The sequence below is a fragment of the Balaenoptera musculus genome, chromosome 2 (assembly GCF_009873245.2).
Source record: "Balaenoptera musculus isolate JJ_BM4_2016_0621 chromosome 2, mBalMus1.pri.v3, whole genome shotgun sequence".
Lineage (NCBI taxonomy): Eukaryota > Metazoa > Chordata > Mammalia > Artiodactyla > Balaenopteridae > Balaenoptera > Balaenoptera musculus.
This window is the reverse complement of record NC_045786.1, coordinates 42,722,901-42,743,435: the sequence shown is the minus strand read 5'-3', so window position 1 is coordinate 42,743,435 and position 20,535 is coordinate 42,722,901. Positions and strand designations below refer to the sequence as shown.

Genomic DNA, 20,535 nt, shown 5'->3' with positions numbered 1-20,535 from the left:
AAAGAAGAACAAAAAAACCCCAAAGTTAGCAGAAGGAAAGAAACCATAAAGATCAGATCAGAAATACATGAAAAAGAAAAGAAGGAAACAATAGCAAAGATCAATAAAATTAAAAGTTGGTTCTTTGAGAAGATAAACAAAATTGATAAACCATTAGCCAGACTCAGCAAGAAGCAAAGGGAGAAGACTCAAATCAAGAGAATTAAAAATGAAAAAGAAGTAACAACTGACACTGCAGAAATACAAAGGATCATGAGACATTACTACAAGCAACTATATGCCAATAAATTGGACAATCTGTAAGAAATGGACAAATTCTTAGAAAAGCACAACCTTCCGAGACTGAACCAGGAAGAAATGGAAAATATGAACAGACCAATCACAAGCACTGAAATTGAGACTGTGATTAAAAGTCTTCCAACAAACAAAAGCCCAAGACCAGATGGCTTCACAGGTGAATTCTATCAAACATTTAGAGAAGAGCTCACACCTATCCTTCTCAAACTCTTCCAAAATATAGCAGAGGGAGGAACACTCCCAAACTCATTCTACAAGGCCACCATCACCCTGATACCAAAACCAGACAAAGATGACACAAAAAAAGAAAACTACAGACCAATATCACTGATGAACATAGATGCAAAAAAACCTCAAGAAAATACCAGCAAACAGAATCCAAAAGCACATTAAAAGGATCATACACCATGATCAAGTGGGGTTTATCCCAGGAATGCAAGGATTCTTCAATATATGCAAATCAATCAATGTGATACAGCGTATTAACAAACTGAAGGAGAAAAACCATATGATAATCTCAATAGATACAGAAAAGCTTTTGACAAAATTCAACACCCGTTTATGATAAAAACCCTCCAGAAAGTAGGAGTAGAGGGAACTTATCTCAACATAACAAAGGTCATATATGACAAACCCACAGCCAACATTGTTCTCAGTGGTGAAAAATTGGAACCATTTCCACTAAGATCAGGAAAAAGACAAGTTGTCCACTCTCACCACTATTATTTAACATAGTTTTGGAAGGTTTAGTCACAGCAATCAGAGAAGAAAAAGAAATAACAGGAATCCAAATTGGAAAAGGAGAAGTAAAGCTGTCACTGTTTGCAGATGACATGATACTATACATAGAGAATCCTAAAGATGCTACCAGAAAATGACTAGAGCTAATCAATGAAATTGGTAAAGCAGCAGGATACAAAATTAATCTGCAGAAATCTCTTGCATTCCTATACACTAATGATGAAAAATCTGAAAGAGAAATCAAGGAAACACTCCCATTTACCATTGCAACAAAAAGAATAAAATACCTAGGTATAAACCTACATAGGGAGACAAAAGACCTGTATACAGAAAACTATAAGACACTGATGAAAGAAATTAAAAATATACAAACAGATGGAGAGATATACCATGTTCCTGGATTGGAAGAATTGACATTGTGAAAATGACTATACTACCCAAAGCAATCTACAGATTCAATGCAATCCCTATCAAACTAGCAATGGCATTTTTCACAGAACTAGAACAAAAAATTTCACAATTTGTGTGGAAACACAAAAGACCCCACATAGCCAAAGCAATTTTGAGAAAGAAAAACGGAGCTGGAAGAATCATGCTCCTGGACTTCAGACTGTACTACAAAGCTACAGTAAGCAAAACAGTATGGTACTGGCACAAAAACAGAAATATAGATCAATGGAACAAGACAGAAAGCCCAGAGATAAACCCACACAAATATGGTCACCTTATCTTTGATTATGGAGGCAAGAACATACAATGGAGAAAAGACAGCCTCTTCAATAAGTGGTGCTGGGAAAACTGGATGGCTACATGTAGAAGAATGAAATTAGAACACTCCCTAACACCATACACAAATAAAAATTCAAAATGGGTTAAAGACCTAAATGTAAGGCCAGACTCTACAAAACTCTTAGAGGAAAACATAGGCAGAACACTCTATGACATAAATCACAGCAAGATCCTTTTTGACCCACCTCTTAGAGAAACGGAAATAAAAACAAAAACAAACAAATGGGACTTAATTAAACTTAAAAGCTTTTGCATAGCAAAGGAACCATAAACAAGATGAAAAGACAACCCTCAGATTGGGAGAAAAAATTTGCAAATGAAGCAACTGACAATGGATTAATCTCCAAAATATACAAGCAGCTCATGCAGCTCAATACCAAACAAATAAACAACCCAATCCAAAAATGGGCAGAAGACCTAATTTGACATTTCTCCAAAGAAGATACACCAATTGCCAACAAACACATGAAAGGATGCTCAACATCACTGATCATTAGAGAAATGCAAATCAAAACTACAATGAGGTATCACCTCACACCAGTCAGAGTGGCCATCATCAAAAAAATCTTCAGCAATAAATGCTTCAGTGGGTGTGGAGAAAAGGAAACCCTCTTGAACTGTTGGTGGGAATGTAAATTGATACAGCCACTATGGAGAAGAATATGGAGGTTCCTTAAAAAACTAAAAATAGAACTACCATAAAACCCAGCAATCCCACTACTTGGCATATGCCCTGAGAAAACCATAATTGAAAAAGAGTCATGTACCACAATTTTCACTGCAGTACTATTTACAATAGCCAGGACATGGAAGCAACCTAAGTGTCCATCGACACATGAATGGATAAAGAAGATGTGACACATACACACAATGGAATATTACTCAGCCATAAAAAGAAACAAAATTGAGTTATTTGTAGTGAGGTGGATGGACATAGAGTCTGTCATACAGAGTGAAGTAAGTCAGAAAGAGAAAAATACCGTATGCTAACACATATATATGGAATCTAAAAAAAAAAAAAAAAAAAAAAAAGTGGTTCTGAAGAACCTAGGGGCAGGACAGGAATAAAAACGCAGATGTAGAGAATGGACTTGAGGATATGGGGAGGGGGAATGGTAAGCTGGGACAAAGTGAGTGAGTGGCATTGACATATATACTCTACCAAATGTAAAATAGATAGCTAGTGGGAAGCAGCCACATAGCACCGGGAGATCAGCTCTGTGCTTTGTGACCATGTAGAAGGGTGGGATAGGGAGGGTGGGAGAAAGACACAGAGGGAGGGGATATGGGGATATATGTATATGTAGAGCTGATTCACTTTGTGATACAGCAGCAACTAACACAATATTGTAAAGCAATTATACTCCAATAAAGATGTGAAAAAATAAAAGAACATCTAGGGTATGAACCAGGGATCATTGTTTCAACAGGTTTCCAGCCAGGCTTACATTGTCATTTGGAAACCCCTTAGGTAAATGGTAATTTGTTGTTTTTCAAAGAAACCTGAAGGCTCTGGCCATCTACATGGGAAAAGACTCTGGGCAGTGCATTGGTTGTGTTAGCCTGAGGCCATGTGTGTCAGAAATCTTGTCAGCATAGAGTAACCATCCCACAGGGAAGGAGCTCATTCCAAGGCCAGACATTCTGCTCACAGCTTTATGTACATTCTTTCTAATTTCTGCAATGACCTTGTGATGATTGCATTATACTCTTACTTTATAGAAACTGAAGCTGAGAAGGGTTAAAAAAGGTGCCTGAAATCACACAGCCAGTGTTGGGTTTAAGACTCCTGTCAACCAGATGCAAAAATCCATGGTCTTTCCATCTCCCTTGTCACACAGTCTTCATCCTAAGAGTAAAACCATTCCAACAAAGCCAAATCACTGCTGAATATGTGCCAGGGTGCATCATGGTGGACGCTGGTGCTAGTTCACTTCAAATATTTCAAGCCTTACCTCAATTCCAGTATAGGTCAATTCTAGCTGCATTATGGACGATCTACAAAAACATTTTATATCCCCAACTTTCTTTGAGATGTAACAAAAATGTTTCTCCATCTATAGGACTTATATAGGAATATCTTTATTCTAAAAATATAGTTTTGGTCATATGGAAGTGTGAGGAACGGCACATATTCTTTTATTTTATTTTATTTTTTATTTTTTTAGCCTTTATACAAGTCTATCTTTATTTGTAAAAAATAATATACAACTAAAGCTAATTTGATTTTTAAAATCAAAGCTCATTTAGTGATAATGTACATTTTATAATAAAATTGTAGTAAAATACTGACATTTGATAGTTTAAACAAAGTAGCATTCATGTAAAAATCATGTTGCATGTAAAATTTAATTAGAAAGTCCATAGTTCACAAAAGTACATATATTTTGTTGATAGCTCATGAGGACATTATCATAAATTTACTTAAGATACAGAACAAAATTCACAGTTAGCTTGACATTTAGTACTATAAAATTTTATGCTGAATCCACTGATATTTTTGTTAATAAGGTACACTTGAAATAATTCAGACTACCAAAGAATCGATATTTTATTGTATAACCAAGACCTATTGGTTTTACAATACATCTAGTAATCAATTCTTTCACCAATAATTTAAATGAGAGATCCAGTTGAAAAGACCGTTGACATATACCCTTAGCAGGATAATTAAAAAGCACTTGCAGCTTTGCTTTCCATTTTCATGAATACATACAGGACAAATCTGTATTTTACAGTTAAAAGTTGTACAAAAAGTCAAGCCCTGAAGTATTTCTTCCCCTAAGAGAAAAGTTCTCATGCTAAAACTTTGTGAAAAAAAAAAGAGAGAGAGAAAGAGAGAGAGGTAGTATGTGAAAGTATTTTTACTTAAAATTTTGAAGCCCTGCACCGCTTATAATATAAATGAAATGTAACCTTCTACTTATTAACATTTTGCCATTCAAGAGTCAAATTTATAGAACTCAATAGAATGTTAAACCTGGAATGCCATTAAAAAATAGTGGTTATATAACTGGAAGAACTTCAATGAATTCAACAAAAAGTACACTGTATTACATAATGTTGTGCAGTTAACAGTTTAGTGATAATATGTTTAGTGGTAAAATGTGAACAAAATACATTGAAGTATTCTGAGTCAAGTGAGCTTCATTTAATCAACTTTACTTCATATACTTTTACCATATAGAGAAAATATCCTTCAAAACGGAGTCATTTGATTCTTCATTGTTTTAATAGCACACAATTGTTATAAGGTATCCATTCTAGCTCTAGCATAAAATTAATCAATAGATAACTCTGAAAGAAATATCCATAAGTCACAGGGAACTCATGTAGTTCATACTATTCTTAGTCTCTATATACAAGCTACTGTAGTGCCTGTGCACCTCCATACAATGAAACCAGGCAAGGAACGAAAGTTAGCAGCCTTACTCTTACCTTGCTAAGTGGGTGCATCGGAAAGTAATAAATAGCCTCATAAAATTAATCGAGATACACTCTATCTGTCAAAGGTAAATACGACATACTTTTCATAAAGTGTAGGCAGTGTTCCTAGAAATCCCATTAAGGAAAACCCAAAATTTTCATATAAAAAGTGCACAAGGTTGTCCTGTGTGTAAAAATCTCTTAGTTTGGGTGCATTTTTTTTTTAACGAAAATAATTCACACTACTCAAATACATTAAAAGAGTAAAAAGGCAGACAAACAAAATATACACACAAACAACAAAAGGAATGATTTCTGATGAGGTTTGGAATGAGGACAAGAAGAGGTTACGAGAGAGAGTCTCCCATATCACCAGAGTCCATGGAACTGCCTTTCACAACGTAAGTGATGCCCAAATGGAATGAGTTTGTAAATATGAAAGCTACAAGATGGGCAAACACGGACCTGAACAACTGTTAGAGTTTCTTAATTCAGGAACATAGCTTTAATGCTTTATAACTTAGGAAGCAACCCCTAAAAACAGTCAATTGATTTGATTTCTTAGAAATTAGGGGGAAAAAATGCATTTGAAAAAATTAGCAACAGAGGAACAATATTAAAAAATCAAAATACAACATGGGGAATATAGGAGCCAAGGTCCCAAAGTACCGAAAGATAGACTCAGACTTCTTCACGTTAGAATTAAAAAATACATAGTTAAAGGAAAAATTAACCAGGCTCTGCACAGCAGGTCAAATATGCAACCACTTCAAACGGAAATGATCTAGTCCTCATGTGTAGTTCTGGGAATGTGCTCTAACATCCAGTTCTCTATAGACAAAATAGCAAAACACATCATTTCATTAGCAAAGGCCCCTTTGTTTTAGACTTAAATTCACCTCTGGCCCACCGAAGTTTATATTAATTATCAAACTACTATTTTAATAACATTTTAAGCTTGCAATATATTTTTTTCATGCCTATCCCAGATCACTGGTTCAGAGGTATATATGCTTTAAACTAGCCAAATTTACAAGTCTCCATGGCATCCTGACTCAGAAAACATTCAAACGCGATGGTTTCATAGTGTTATGATTGTTCCATCTTCTAAGAGTTTTTGATCTGGAGCACGCGTTTCAAATTCTGTATTTGTGCCACTTGCTAAGGGTGCTAAGCTCACTTCATTAGAAGGAATAAAACCGTTCTGTCCAGATTCAAAACTGAGTTCTATTTGTGTTAATGATTCCAGGCTCTCGGTGTTACGAACAGCCTTAGGGATCTGCTGTGGCACACCATTGTCTTCAGTAATAATGTCATCTTCATCACTGTCTTCATCCTCTGGCTCAAAGCTCAGTTCGATCTGCTGTGGATAGCCAGGAAGGCTGTTGTCAGTAGACTGGCCAGAGCTGTCGGATGTCCGACTGGTCCTAATGACGTTATTCCTCTGGTTTGCTGGTCTCACTGTGATGATGAGGTTGTGGCTGTTTGCAATCCTCATTTCAGTTGCTTGATCTAGACTCTTCCCGGAAACTTCTATGCCATTAACTTCTAAAACTTCATCATTAATGGCTAATAGTCCTGTGCTTTGAGCCAGACCTCCTGGCACAAGTCTGGATATAAAGATCCCTGGCACCTTCTCTAAGCCATGGGGTGTCACCATGACACTGGAGCCGTCCTGGATGTAGAACCCTAGGAGTTTCTCAGTGCCATATTTGTAAAGACGGACCCTACGATGTGTTTCTGGGAGAATATCCACGTCTATAATAGAAGACACAGGTCTGAAGTCCTGGGGCATACTAATGACTATGTGTGGCTTTTTTCTATGGTTGTCAGGAAGCAACACATTGGTTAAAACATTCTTCTTCTTTATTAGTGTGTCTGTACCAAAGGCACTGTAGTCTGCTTCTTCTGGTCTCCTGCAGGGGCAGCTTCTCAGCGTCTCTCACCCCCCTGCTCCTTGCTCTCTTCTGTGAGACTGCTGCATACTCCAATTCATCCTGAACAGCCAAATGAGTCTTCCTGAAGTACCTATTGTTTTATTGATTAAGAATTTTTGTTCTAGTAGATCTTGTTGGAAAAAAATTCTAGTAATCTTTTAGGACTTAAACATATAACATAAAATTTCCCCCCAGATGTGTCTAATTTTGTGGCTGATTGTAAGGCCAAGTAAGATCAATATTGTATAAAACTGTGTCCTCTGAAATTCATAATAGATTCCTCCATGGCTTTTTCTCTCATTTTTTTACTATTCTTTTAATTTTCATATTTGGGGCCGGGAAGCATTGGCTCCTTCCCTCTGACATGCATACATTTATAAGAAATGTGGGCTGTGAAGTGTGTAGATATGACAGAGATGAGAAACATTGAGGCCAGAAGATGAATCAAATCAACTCTTCTCATGGGTAAACAGGACAATGATATTATAATGATAAATACTTTTTAAAATTAATTTTTATAGGAGTATAGTTGCTTTACAATGTTGTGTTAGTTTCTGCTGTACAGCAAAGTGAATCAGCATTACCTATACATATATCCCCTCTTTTTTGGATTTCCTTCCCATTTAGGTCACCACAGAGCACTGAATAGAGTTTCCTGTGTTCTCATTAGTTATCTATTTTATACATAGTAATGTATATATGTCAATCCCAAATTGATAAATACTTTTAAAATAATATGTAAATACAGCATAACTGTCTTAAATCGCCATTCTGGGCATGGGCTTTCATGGGCTTTTCATGCCCATTCTGGGCATAAGTTACCTAGCTTAGGAAGCTGAAAGTGAGGACTGATAAGGAAGAATGGCAGTGAATTATTCATGGGATCCCATGACACCTTTCTTTTGGACAATAGACCTCAAGTACGGCCATTTTGCCCCCCAGGAAATATTTGACAATGTCTGGAGATTTTTTATTGTTACAGTGGGGGAGGGTATCTGCTAGCATCTATTGGGTAGAGACCTGGAATACTACTAAACATCCTACAATAGATAAGGCAGCTCCTTATAACAAAGAACCACCTGGTCCAAAATACAAGTGGGGTCAAGCTTGAGAAACCCTGGTTTAGGAAATGGTAATAAATTTCACACAGAGATCAGCTTTTTCTAGAAAAACAATGGGAAAGACTAAGTTATTTCTACTCGGGTTGAATAGCATGGTGCTAAGGAGACTGTGTATTTGACAGGCTTTGCTTAGATTCTAAATTAGTTCCCCTCGGGGTTGTATTGGAAAATGGAGCTAAGAGAAAACCATTTCCTCTTTGGGACTCAGGTTATTAAACCTTTCTAATCTCCTCTACCCACAGCACTCTCCCCTCGCAGCCAACTCTCCTCTGAGGGCAGAATTTTCTATTCTAATGAGAAATAGCACACAAACTAAAAAATGATAGCAATGCAAAATGCATCTCTCTTGAGCAAAGTTAATTTAGGTGTATAAAATCTCAATTGAAATACTGTCATTTTTTTTTAGAATCCTAACTTTGAATAAATGTGGCTGCCGTGGTGTCCCTAGGAGAGAGTTGCTAAGGAAACCAAAAGCCAACCCACAGTCAATACATCCTATCCTCATGGAATACCATTATGGTCACTCAGTCATTTTGAGAGTTAGAGACACCACAGTGAACAAAATGATGACTTTATCTGTTTATCCCAGGAGAACAGTGTTAAGAAATACATTTACCCAATGCCATCAGAAGATTATCTAATGACCCGTCCTGGTAATGAGACTGAAAATGCATGTCACTCACAGAAATGCTACCTCGGAATACATTTTCTAGTCCTTAATATTGTGATTATAAAAATGCAAAATATACTTTACGATAGCTTGGAAGACTATATCCACTATAATAACCATAGGTAAGGTCAATTATATACCACACATAAGTGATTATTGCTTTGGGCACAGTGCATTAACTTAGATGTAACCTTTGTATAGTTGCTTAACAAGCTGACAAAAATCCCGGGAAACTCTTCTGTAGGATGCCAGGCACAGGAAGCAATGTTTTTGGTGTATTCTTTACCAGTATGATTACATCCGGAGTATTGCCACAGACAATGGCCAAGGAGAGTTTTTAGTCAGTGTGACCAGGATTACAATGCTGCAGAGGAACAGTTGTCAGAAATTAGGATGGATCATCTGATAGATAAATATGAGAGTAAAAGATATTTCCTAATACCTGCAGAGTTGACCTAGTGATCCCATGGCCACACCTGGATCTGGACCAGCCCAAGCCATACACACAAGTGCTTTAGGTACCAGCAGGGAGACACCTCTCCAGCTCCCCTCCATATTCTGCATGGATGTCTACCAGCCTCAGTAATCTAATCTGTTTCCCATGGTGCCACCAACTCAGGCACCGCGCTCCAGGCCCTGCATCTATACTAGCCCCTCAGCTATGTCTGCATGTCCACTGACAGTCTTTGCTTGGCTATCCCCCAGAGTTTGTTTCCTGACTTCCTGATGCAAATACTTGCACTCCGAGCTGTGCACCCCAAGGAGGGACACTGACCCCCTCTATGTGTAGGCCCAAGCAGTTTGTTCCTGTTTGCCCAGTGACTGTGGACCAGCTGGGGGTCCTGTAAGCCAGCGACCTTCTCTGCCACTCAGTGGGCTACAACCACACCTTCTCCAATGAGATTGGAACCTCTTCCAAGTGTGTCCTTTGTCGTGTACTCTCCCGCAGTGCCAGGGTACCATTTAGAGTTTTCTATCTTTATTGTTCCTCCCCTATCATAACTTAATGATTACTTCTATTACACTTCCACTGTCCAAATTACTTTGTAGTGTTTGTCTTCAGGTTGGATCCATGCTGACACACCCATCTACCGTACAACCTCACACCCAGAATTTATGTCAGCTTATAAAAATGAAGGCTGAGGGGCTTCCCTGGTGGCGCAGTGCTTGGGAGTCCGCCTGCCAATGCAGGGGACACGGGTTCGTGCCCCGGTCCGGGAGGATCCCACATGCCGCGGAGCGGCTGTGCCCGTGAGCCACAACTACTGAGCCTGCGCGTCTGGAGCTTGTGCTCCGCAACAAGAGAGGCCGCGGCAGTGAGGGGCCTGCGCACCGCGATGAGGAGTGGCCCCCGCTCGCCACAACTAGAGAAAGCCCTGGCATAGAAAACGAAGACCCAACACAGCCAAAAATAAGTAAATAAATAAATTAATTAAAAAAAAATGAAGGCTGATTTCATTTGTTTTGTTGGCAAGAACTAAAAACCAAAAATATGTACACATTGCTAGGAACTGTCCCCCATATCCCAAGGTGACTGCTCTCTGGGAGCTCAAAGGTAGATTGCTCTGAAGAGACCTGAATTAAAGCAAGCACAGGTTTCCTTTTCTCTCTTTTCCTAGAAATGCACACTCTTTTCCAAGCAAGAAATAGCCCCTTGTTTCAACAAACTACAGGGATCTGTAACACAGTTTGCATCAGTGCTCGCCTCAAGAGAGGAGAATCACTTTCTTCCCTCTGTTACATGAGTGTTCATCCCCATCCCATACAAGCTTTCCCCATCACTCTGTGTGTGTGTGTATGGTGGAGTTACAATTGCACAGTGCTTACTATGTGCCAGGCACTTCTTTTACATCTTATATACTAACTCATTTAATCCTACTCACCTAGTTAGGTAGGTACTATTAATCCTCCCATTTACAGTTGAGGAAATCAAGGCCAACAGAACTTAGTTTAACTTGCTGAAGGTTGCACTGCCACCTGACATATCTCAATTCACCTGTGCCACTCTTAGAGTTGCCTTTATATGAATCTCAAATAAGGGACGGTAAGAAGCTAGTGAGCCCATGACCCAAGGGAAGCATTTCTTCATTATACATGATTAAGCATGGAAAAATGTAAATCATAAACAAGATGACACCTGTCTTCTCATTTGCTTTTAGCCTAATGTCTTGGGAGAATGAAAATAAAGACCAAATTATGCTCTTCATTTCCCTCCTCCCTTTCCTAGATACCCAGCCCCTCAGTTCACAGGAAATACTGCAAGAGACAAAGAAGACACTGCCCAGAGGCAAGGTTATCAGAAGATTCAGATTCATGAGTACTCAGGACCATACCAAATGGAACCAGGGGACCAGGGGTAGGATGACTATATCGTTTATCAAAACTTGAATAATTTTGAGAACAAAAGGGTATGATGTTAATAATTACACTGGCATAAATCATGTAAATCAGAACTGTACTGGGCAGAACCAGACATATGGAAACCCTGTTAGCAGTAGAAGGGAAGACCACCAGAGTCCAGGCATGAATCAAATGGTCATTTTTTTGTTTTAACAACTTATTGGAGTATAATTGCTTTACAATGGTGTGTTAGTTTCTGCTTTATAACAAAGTGAATCAGTTATACATATACATATGTTCCCTAAGATACATATCTCTTCCCTCTTGCATCTCCCTCCCTCCCAGCCTCCCTATCCCAACCCTCTAGGTGGTCACAAAGCACCGAACTGTTCTCCCTGTGCTATGCAGCTGCTTCCCACTAGCTATCTATTTTACATTTGGTAGTGTATATATGTCCATGTCACTCTCTCACTTCGTCCCAGCTTACCCTTCTTCCTCCCCATGTCCGCAAGTCCATTATCTACATCTGTGTCTTTATTCCTGTCTTGCCCCTAGGTTCTTCAGAACCATTTTTTTTTTTTTAGATTCCATATATATGTGTTGTCATGTGGTATTTGTTTTTCTCTTTCTGGCTTATTTCACTCAGTATGACAGTCTCTAGGTCCATCCACCTCACTACAAATAACTCAATTTTGTTTCTTTGTAAGGCTGAGTAATATTCCATTGTATATATGTGCCACATCTTCTTTATCCATTCATCTGTCAATGGACATCTAGGTTGCTTCCATGTCCTGGCTATTGTAAACAGAGCTGCAATGAACATTGTGGTACATGACTCTTTTTGAATTATGGTTTTCTCAGGGTATGTGCCCAGTAGTGGGATCGCTGGGTCATATGGTAGTTCTAGTTTTAGTTTTTTAAGGAACCTCCATACTGTTCTCCATAGTGGCTGTATCAATTTACATTCCTACCAACAGTGCAAGAGGGTTCCCTTTTCTCCACACCCTCTCCAGCATTTATTGTTTGTAGATTTTTTTTTTTTTTTTGATAGGGAGCATTTTCTTTTTGCTTTTTTTAAATTTTATTTATTTATGGCTGTGTTGGGTCTTCGTTTCTGTGCGAGGGCCCTCCCCAGTTGCAGCAAGCGGGGGCCACTCCTCATCGCGGTGCGTGGGCCTCCCACTATCGCGGCCTCTCCTGCTGCGGAGCACAGGCTCCAGATGCGCAGGTTCAGTAATTGTGGCTCACGGGCCCAGCCGCTCCGCGGCATGCGGGATCTTCCCAGACCAGGGCTCGAACCCGTGTCCCCCGCATTGGCAGGCAGACTCTCAACCACTGCACCACCAGTGAAGCCCCTGTTTGTAGATTTTTTGATGATGGTCATTCTGACTGGTGTGAGGTGATACCTCATTGTACTTTTGATTTGCATTTCTCTAATGATTAGTGGTGTTGAGCATCCTTTCATGTGTTTGTTGGCAATCTGTATATCTTCTTTCGAGAAATGTCAATTTAGGTCTTCTGCCCATTTTTAGATTGGGTTGTTTGTATTTTTGGTATTGAGCTGCATGAGCTGCTTGTAAATTTTGGAGATTAATCCTTTGTCAGTTGGTTCGTTTGAAAATATTTTCTCCCAATCTGAGGGCTGTCTTTTCATCTTGTTTATGGTTTCCTTTGATGTGCAAAAGTTTTAAGTTTCATTAGGTCCCATTTATTTATTTGTGTTTTTATTTCCATTTCTCTAGGAGGTTGGTCAAAAAGGATCTTGTTGTGATTTATGTCATAGAGTGTTCTGCCTATGATTTCCTCTAAGAGTTTTATAGAGTCTGGCCTTACATTTAGGGCTTTAATCCATTTTATGTTTATTTTTGTGTATGGTGTTAGAGAGTGTTATAATTTCATTCTTTTACATGTAGTCATCCAGTTTTCCCAGCACCATTTATTGAAGAGGTTGTATTTTCTCCATTGTATATTCTTGCCTCTTTTATCAAAAATAAGGTGACCATATGTGTGTGGGTTTATCTCTGGGCTTTTTATCCTGTTCTATTGATCTATATTTCTGTTTTTGTGTGAGTACCATACTGTCTTGATTAATGTAGCTTTGTAGTATAGTGTGAAGTCTTAGAGCCTGACTTCTCCAGCTCCATTTTTCTTTCTCAAGATTGCTTTGGATATTCTGGGTCTTTCGTGTTTCCATAAAAATTGTGAAATTTTTGTTCTAGTTCTGTGAAAAATGCCATTGCTAGTTTGATAGAGTTTGCATTGAATCTGTAGATTGCTTTGGATAGTATAGTTATTTTCACAATGTCAATTCTTCCAATCCAAGATCATGGTATATCTCTCCATCTGTTCATATGATCTTTAATTTCTTTCATCAGTGTCTTATAGTTTTCTGCATACAGGTCTTTTGTCTCCCTAGGTAGGTTTATACCTAGGTATTTTATTCTTTTTGTTGCAATGGTAAATGGGAGTGTTTCCTTGATTTCTCTTTCAGATTTTTCTTCATTAGTATATAGGAATGCAAGAGATTTCTGCGGATTAATTTTGTATCCTGCTGCTTTACCAATTTCATTGATTAGCTCTAGTCGTTTTCTGGTAGCATCTTTAGGTTTCTCTATGTATAGTATCATGTCATCTGCAAACAGTGACAGCTTTACTTCTCCTTTTCCAATTTGGATTCCTGTTATTTCTTTTTCTTCTCTGACTGTTGTGACTAAACCTTCCAAAACTATGTTAAATAATAGTGGTGAGAGTGGACAACTTGTCTTGTTCCTGATCTTAGAGGAAATGTTTTCAGTTTTTCTCCATTGAGAACGATGTTGGCTGTGGGTTGGTCATATATGACCTTTATTATGTTGAGATAAGGTCCCTCTACTCCTACTTTCTGAAGGGTTTTTTGTCATAAATGGGTGTTGAATTATTTTGAAAACTTTTCTGCATCTATTGAGATGATCATATGTTTTTTCTCCTTCAATTTGTTAATATGGTTTATCACATTGATTGATCTGTGTATATTGAAGAAACCTTGCATTCCTGGGATAAATCCCACTTGATCATGGTGTATGATCCTTTTAATGTGCTGTTGGATTCTGTTTGCTGGCATTTTGCTGAGGATTTTTACATCTGTGTTCGTCAGTGATATTGGCCTGTAGTTTTCGTTTTTGTGACATCTTTGTCTGGTTTTGGTTTCAGGGTGATGGTGGCCTTGTAGAACGTGTTTGGGAGTGTTCCTCCCTCTGCTATATTTTGGAAGAGTTTGAGAAGGATAGGTGTTAGCTCTTCTCTAAATGTTTGATAGAATTCGCCTGTGAAGCCATCTGGTCCTGGGTTTTTTTTTGTTGGAAGATTTTTAATCACACTCTCAATTTCACTGCTTGTGATTGATCTGTTTATATTTTCTATTTCTTCCTGGTTCAGTCTTGGAAGGTTGTGCTTTTCTAAGAATTTGTCCATTTCTTCCAGGTTGTCCATTTCATTGGCATATAGTTGCTTGTAGTAATCTCTCATGATCCTTTGTCTTGCTGCAGTGTCAGTTGTTATTTCTCCTTTTTCATTTCTAATTCTATTGATTTGAGTCTTCTCCCCTTTTTTCTTGCTGAGTCTCGTTAATGGTTTATCAATTTTGTTTATCTTCTCAAAGAACCAGCTTTTAGTTTTATTGATCTTTGCTATTGTTTCCTTCATTTCTTTTTCATTTATTTCTGACCTGATCTTTATGATTTCTTTCCTTCTGCTAACTTTGGGGTTTTTTTGTTCTTCCTTCTCTAATTGCTTCAGGTGTAAGTTTAGGCTGTTTTTTTGAGATTTTTCTTGTTTCTTGAGATCGGATTCTAGTGCTATAAACTTGCCTCTTAGAACTGCTTTTGCTGCATCCCATAGGTTTTGGGTCATAGTGTTTTCATTGTCCTTTGTTTCTAGGTATTTTTTGATTTCCTCTTTGATTTCTTCAGTGATCTCTTGGTTATTTGTTAGTGTATTGTTTAGCCTGCATGTGTTTCTATTTTTTATAGATTTTTTTCCTGTAATTGATATCTAGTGTCATAGTGTTGTGGTAAGAAAAGATACTTGATACGATTTCAATTTTCATAAATTTAGCAAGGCTTGATTTGTGATCCAAGATATAACCTATCCTGGAAATTGTTCTATGAGCACTTGAGAAGAAAGTGTATTCTGTTCTTTTTGGATGGAATGTCTTATGAATATCAATTAAGTCCATGTTGTTTAATGTATCATTTAAAGCTTGTGTTTCTTTATTTATTTTCATTTAGGATGATCTGACCATTGGTGAAAGTGGGATGTTAAAGTCCCCTACTATGGTTGTGTTACTGTCGATTTCCCCTTTTTTGGCTGTTAGCATTTGCTTTATGTATTGAGGTGCACCTATGTTGGGTGCATAAATATTTACAATTGTTATATCTTCTTGTTGGATTGATTTCTTGATCATTCTGTAGTGTCCTTCTTTGTCTCTTATAATAGTCTGTATTTTAAAGTCTATTTTGTCTGATATGAGAATTGCTATTCCAGCTTTCTTTTGATTTCCATTTACATGGAATAGCTTTTTCCATCCCCTAACTTTCAGTCTGTATGTGTCTCTAGGTCTGAAGTGGGTCTCTTGTAGACAGCATATATACAGGTCTTGTTTTTGTATCCATTCAACCAGTCTATGTCTTTTAGGTGCAGCATTTAATCCATTTACCTTTAAGTTAGTTATCGATATGTATGTTCCTATTACCATTTTCCTAATTGTTTTGGGTTTGTTATTGTAGGTCTTTTCCTTCTCTTGTGTTTCTTCCCTAGAGAATTTCCATTAGCATTTTGTGTAAAGCTGGTTTGGTGGTGCTGAATTCTCTTAGCTTTTTCTTGTCTGTAAAGGTTTTAATTTCTCTATCAAATCTGAATGAGATCCTTGCAGGGCAGAGTAATCTTAGCTGTAGGTTTTTCCCTTTCATCACTTTAAATATGTCCTTCCACTTCCTTCTGGGTTGCAGAGTTTCTGCTGAAAGATCAGCTGTTAACCTTATGGGGAGTCCCTTGTATGTTTTTTGTTGCTTTTCCCTTGCTGCTTTTAATATTTTTCATTTGTGTTTAATTTTTGATGGTTTGATTAATATGTGTCTTGGCGTGTTTCTCCTTGGATTTATGCTGTGTGGGACTCTCTGTGCTTCCTGGACTTGATTGACTATTTCCTTTCCCATATTAGGGAAGTTTTCAACTCTAATCTCTTCAAGTCTTTTCTCAGTCCCTTTCTTTTTCTCTTCTTCTTCTGGGACCCCTATAATTCGAATGCTGGTGCATTTAATGTTGTTCCAGAGGTCTCTGAGACTGTCCTCACTTCTTTTCATTCTTTTTCTTTATTCTGTTCTGCAGTAGTTATTTCCACTATTTTTTCTTCCAGGTCACTTATCCATTCTTCTACCTCAGTTATTCTGCTATTGATTCCTTCTAAAGAATTTTTAATTTCATTTATTGTGTTGTTCATCACTGTTTGTTTGCTCTTTAGTTCTTCTAGGTCCTTGTTAAACGTTTCTTGTATTTTCTCCATTCTATTTCCAAGATTTTGGATCATCTTTACTCTCATTACTCTGAATTATTTTTCAGGTAGACTGCCTGTTTCCTATTCATTTGTTTGGTCTGGTGGGTTTTTACCTTGCTCCTTTATCTGCTGTGTATTTCTCTGTCTTCTCATTTTGCTTAACTTACTGTGTTTGGGGTCTCCTTTTCACAGGCTGCAGGTGCATAGTTCCCATTGTTTTTGGTGTCTTCCTTCAGTGGGTAATGTTCATTCAGTGGCTTGTGTAGGTTTCCTGGTGGAAGGGAGTGGTGCCTGTGTTCTGATGCATGAGTCTGGATCTTGTGTTTCTGGTGGGTAGGACCACATCTGGTGGTGTGTTTTGGGGTGTCTGTGAACTTAGCATGATTTTAGGCAGCCTTTCTGCTAATGGGTGGGGTTGTGGTCCTGTCTTGCTAGTTGTTTGGCATGGGGTTTCCAGCACTGAAGCTTGCTGGTCGTTGAGTGGAGCTGGGTCTTAGTGTTGAGAAGGAGATCTCTGGGAGAACTTTTGCTGTTTGATATTACATGGAGCTGGGAGGTCTGTGTTGGACCAAAGTCCTGAACCTGGCTCTCCCACCTTAGAGGCACAGGCATGACAGCCAGCTGAAGCACCAAGACCCTGTCAGCTACACGGTTCAGAATAAAAGGGAGAAAAAACGAAAGAAAGAAAAAAGTAAAATAAAATAATTAAAACTAAAAAATAAAAAAATTACTAAAAATAAAGAAATTAAAAAGTAATTTAAAAAAAGTAAAGAAAGAAGAGAGCAACCACACCAAAAACAAATCCACCAATGATAAGAAGCACTAAAAACTATACAAAAAAAAACAACATAAAAAACGGACTGACAGAACCATAGGACAAATGGTAAAAGCAAAGCTATACCGACAAAATCACACAAAGTCTACTGTCTCAATTTTGGGATGATTCGTTGTCTATTCAGGTATTCCAGAGATTCAGGGTACATCAAATTGATTGTGGAGATTTAATCCACTGCTCCTGAGGCTGCTGGGAGATATTTCCCTTTCTTTTCTTTGTTTGCACAGCTCCTGGGGTTCAGCTTTGGATGTGGCTCCGCCTCTGCATGTAGGTTGCCTTAGGGAGTCTGTTCTTCACTCAGACAGGACGGGATTAAAAGAGCAGCTGATTAGGGGGCTCTGGCTCACTCAGGTCATGGGGATGGATGGTTATGGAATGCGGGGTGAGCCTGTGGTGGCAGAGGCCAGCATGATGTTGCAACAGCCTGGAGCACCATGTGTTCTTCTGGGGAAGTTGTCCTTGGATCACGGGACCCTGGCAGTGGCAGGCTGCACAGTCTCCTGGGAGAGGAGGTGTGGAGAGTGACCTGTGCTTCCACACAGGCTTCTTGGTGGCGGCAGCAGCAACCTTAGCGTCTCATGCCCGTCTCTGGTGTCTGCTCTGATAGCCACGGTTTGCCCGCTTCTCTGAAGCTCTTTTAGGTGGCACTTTGAATCCCCTCTCCTCGCACACCCTGAAACAATGGTCTCTTGCCTCTTAGGCAGCTCCAGACTTTCCCCTATACTCACTGCTGTCTAGCTGTGGTGCACTAGCCCCTTCAGGCTGTGTTCACGCAGCCAACCCCAGTCTGCTCCCTGGGATTTGACCTCCAAAGCCCTAGCCTCAGCTCCCAGCACCCACCCATCCTGGCCGGTGGGTAGGCAGACAAGCCTCTCAGGCTGGTGAGTGCTGGTTGGCACTGATCCTCTGTGCAGGAATCTCTCTGATTTGCCCTCTGCACCCCTATTGCTGTGCTCTCCTCCGTGGCTCTGAAGGTTCCCCCCGACTCCCCCCCACCCCCGTCTCCACCCGTGAAGGGGTTTCCTAGTGTGTGGAAACTTTTCCTCCTTCACAGCTTCCTCCCAAGGTGCAGGTCCCATCCTTATTCTTTTGTCTCTGTTTTTTCTTTTTTCTTTTGCCCTACCCATGTATGTGGGTGATTTCTTGCCTTTTGGGAAGTCTGAGGTCTTCTGCCAGCGTTCAGTAGGTGTTCTGTAGGAGTTGTTCCACATGTAGATGTATTTCTGATGCATTTGTGGGAAAGAAGGTGATCTCCACATCTTACTCCTCTGCCATCTCAAAGGTTTCCTCTCAAATGGTCATTTAACTGGAGAAATATAATGAAGAGGCTATTGGCTGAGGTATGGACAGAGATGTGGGAACAAACAAGGATGGTGATTACCAAGGGCAGAAGGTGATTACTAGCAAAGGCAGAAGGAATCACTAACCTTTGACCAGCATGATCTGGAGCCATAGAGGAGGGGGTGCCCACAGAGCTGGTACTTAAAGAAATGTAGCCATTGCCAGAACTGGAAGAAGCAGGAAGGAAGCAGAGGAAAAATGCTGACCTCTCTCTCTTCCTGCCTTCTGATCTCCTGCTGGAGCTTCCCATTGGCTTTGACCAATGGGAATTCAGAGGACAAAGTAGCCTTAATGGTGCAACCTGCAAGGAAGCTAGACCCTCAAGACACAGAGAAGGGCAGAGAATGGATCTGGGATCAGAGTCAAACAGTCATATTTGTGGCTAGTTTCATAACATCCCTTTTCCTGTTATATATCAGCTACCATAAGAAGTTTAAGACTCTCAGGTAGTTCCCATTATCTGTCTTTAAAGCTCTCCACACACCCTAATCTGACCCCATTGCCACCCCCAACTCCCAACGCCCTCCTACTGTACTTTTGGAAGGAAGCCATTAGCAAAGTCTTCTTTATCTTCAGCCCCTCCTCTCAACGTGCCCTTTATCTTTTTTTTTTTTAATTAATTAATTTATTTATTTTTGGCTGTGTTGGGTCTTCATTTCTGTGTGAGGGCTTTCTCTAGTTGCGGGTGCCCTTTATCTTTGAGCCAACTGAAACTTAATTATCTATGGACTCTAATTTTTAAAAATCCTGACTTTAGCTACTGCTCCCATCTTATGCTCTTTATGCAAGATAAATATACTCAAGTGAAATCACTGTCTGCATTTCCTTTCCTCCTTTCCTCTCCCGAACCGACTGTTATTCAGGTTTTCATCGTCTTCCCATGATTGAAATAGTTCCTGTCAAGGATATCAATTATCTTCTCATCTCCAAATCCAACAGGCAATGCTCAACATGCATCTTACTTTGTTCATTAGTGTTTCAAGTGGTTGGTTGCTCCTTCCTTCTCCAGGGACTTTCTTATAGTTAGTTTTCACACAGCATTGGTCAATCCTCCCTAATCACTCAGTGGTTCCCATTCTCTCCTATCACCAAATGTTGGAAATTTCCAGGTCTCACTTCTTGGACTTCTTTCCTCTATCTATATCCATTTCTTAGTGAGATTTTCTAGTGTCATGATTAATGTCATAAATACCATTTATGCCCTGATAACTACCAAATTTATATCTCTAGCTTAATCATTTCCTACAAAAGCTATACTCATATATCCAGCTGCCTGTATAATGCTGCCTGTCTAATAGACACTGAGGCACTTGAAACATAACCTACATGAAATATAATTCCTGACATTTCTGATTATCCCCAAACTTGCACCTCTTACCATCTCATTCATCACAGTCTATGGCAACTCCATCCTCACAGTTGCTCAAGATTAAAACTTGAAATCACTGTTGACACCATTTTCTCACCTCAGATAGCCAATCTGTCAGCATATATTGGCTCTGAACTCA

The 20,535-nt window shown here is 39.1% G+C and overlaps 1 protein-coding gene across 1 annotated transcript; it reads right to left on the bottom strand.

Annotated features, from left to right (window-relative positions):
* Window positions 1-6,334: 6,334 nt before the first annotated feature.
* Window positions 6,335-9,017, bottom strand: LOC118889809 (partitioning defective 6 homolog beta-like). Its single transcript, XM_036841982.1, has 2 exons — window positions 8,995-9,017; window positions 6,335-7,169 (listed from the first exon to the last, which is right to left on the bottom strand). Exons 1-2 carry the CDS (start codon window positions 9,015-9,017, stop codon window positions 6,335-6,337), a joined length of 858 nt encoding a protein of 285 aa, XP_036697877.1.
* Window positions 9,018-20,535: the final 11,518 nt, after the last annotated feature.

Excerpts from the sequence above, each read along its gene's own strand:
- LOC118889809 (XM_036841982.1), bottom strand. The coding sequence starts at position 9,017 with ATGTATTCCGAGGTAGCATTTCT. Across the intron at positions 7,170-8,994 it reads TATTCCGAGGTAGCATTTCT|GAGACCAGAAGAAGCAGACT; the intron begins GTGAGTGACATG and ends CTGCCCCTGCAG.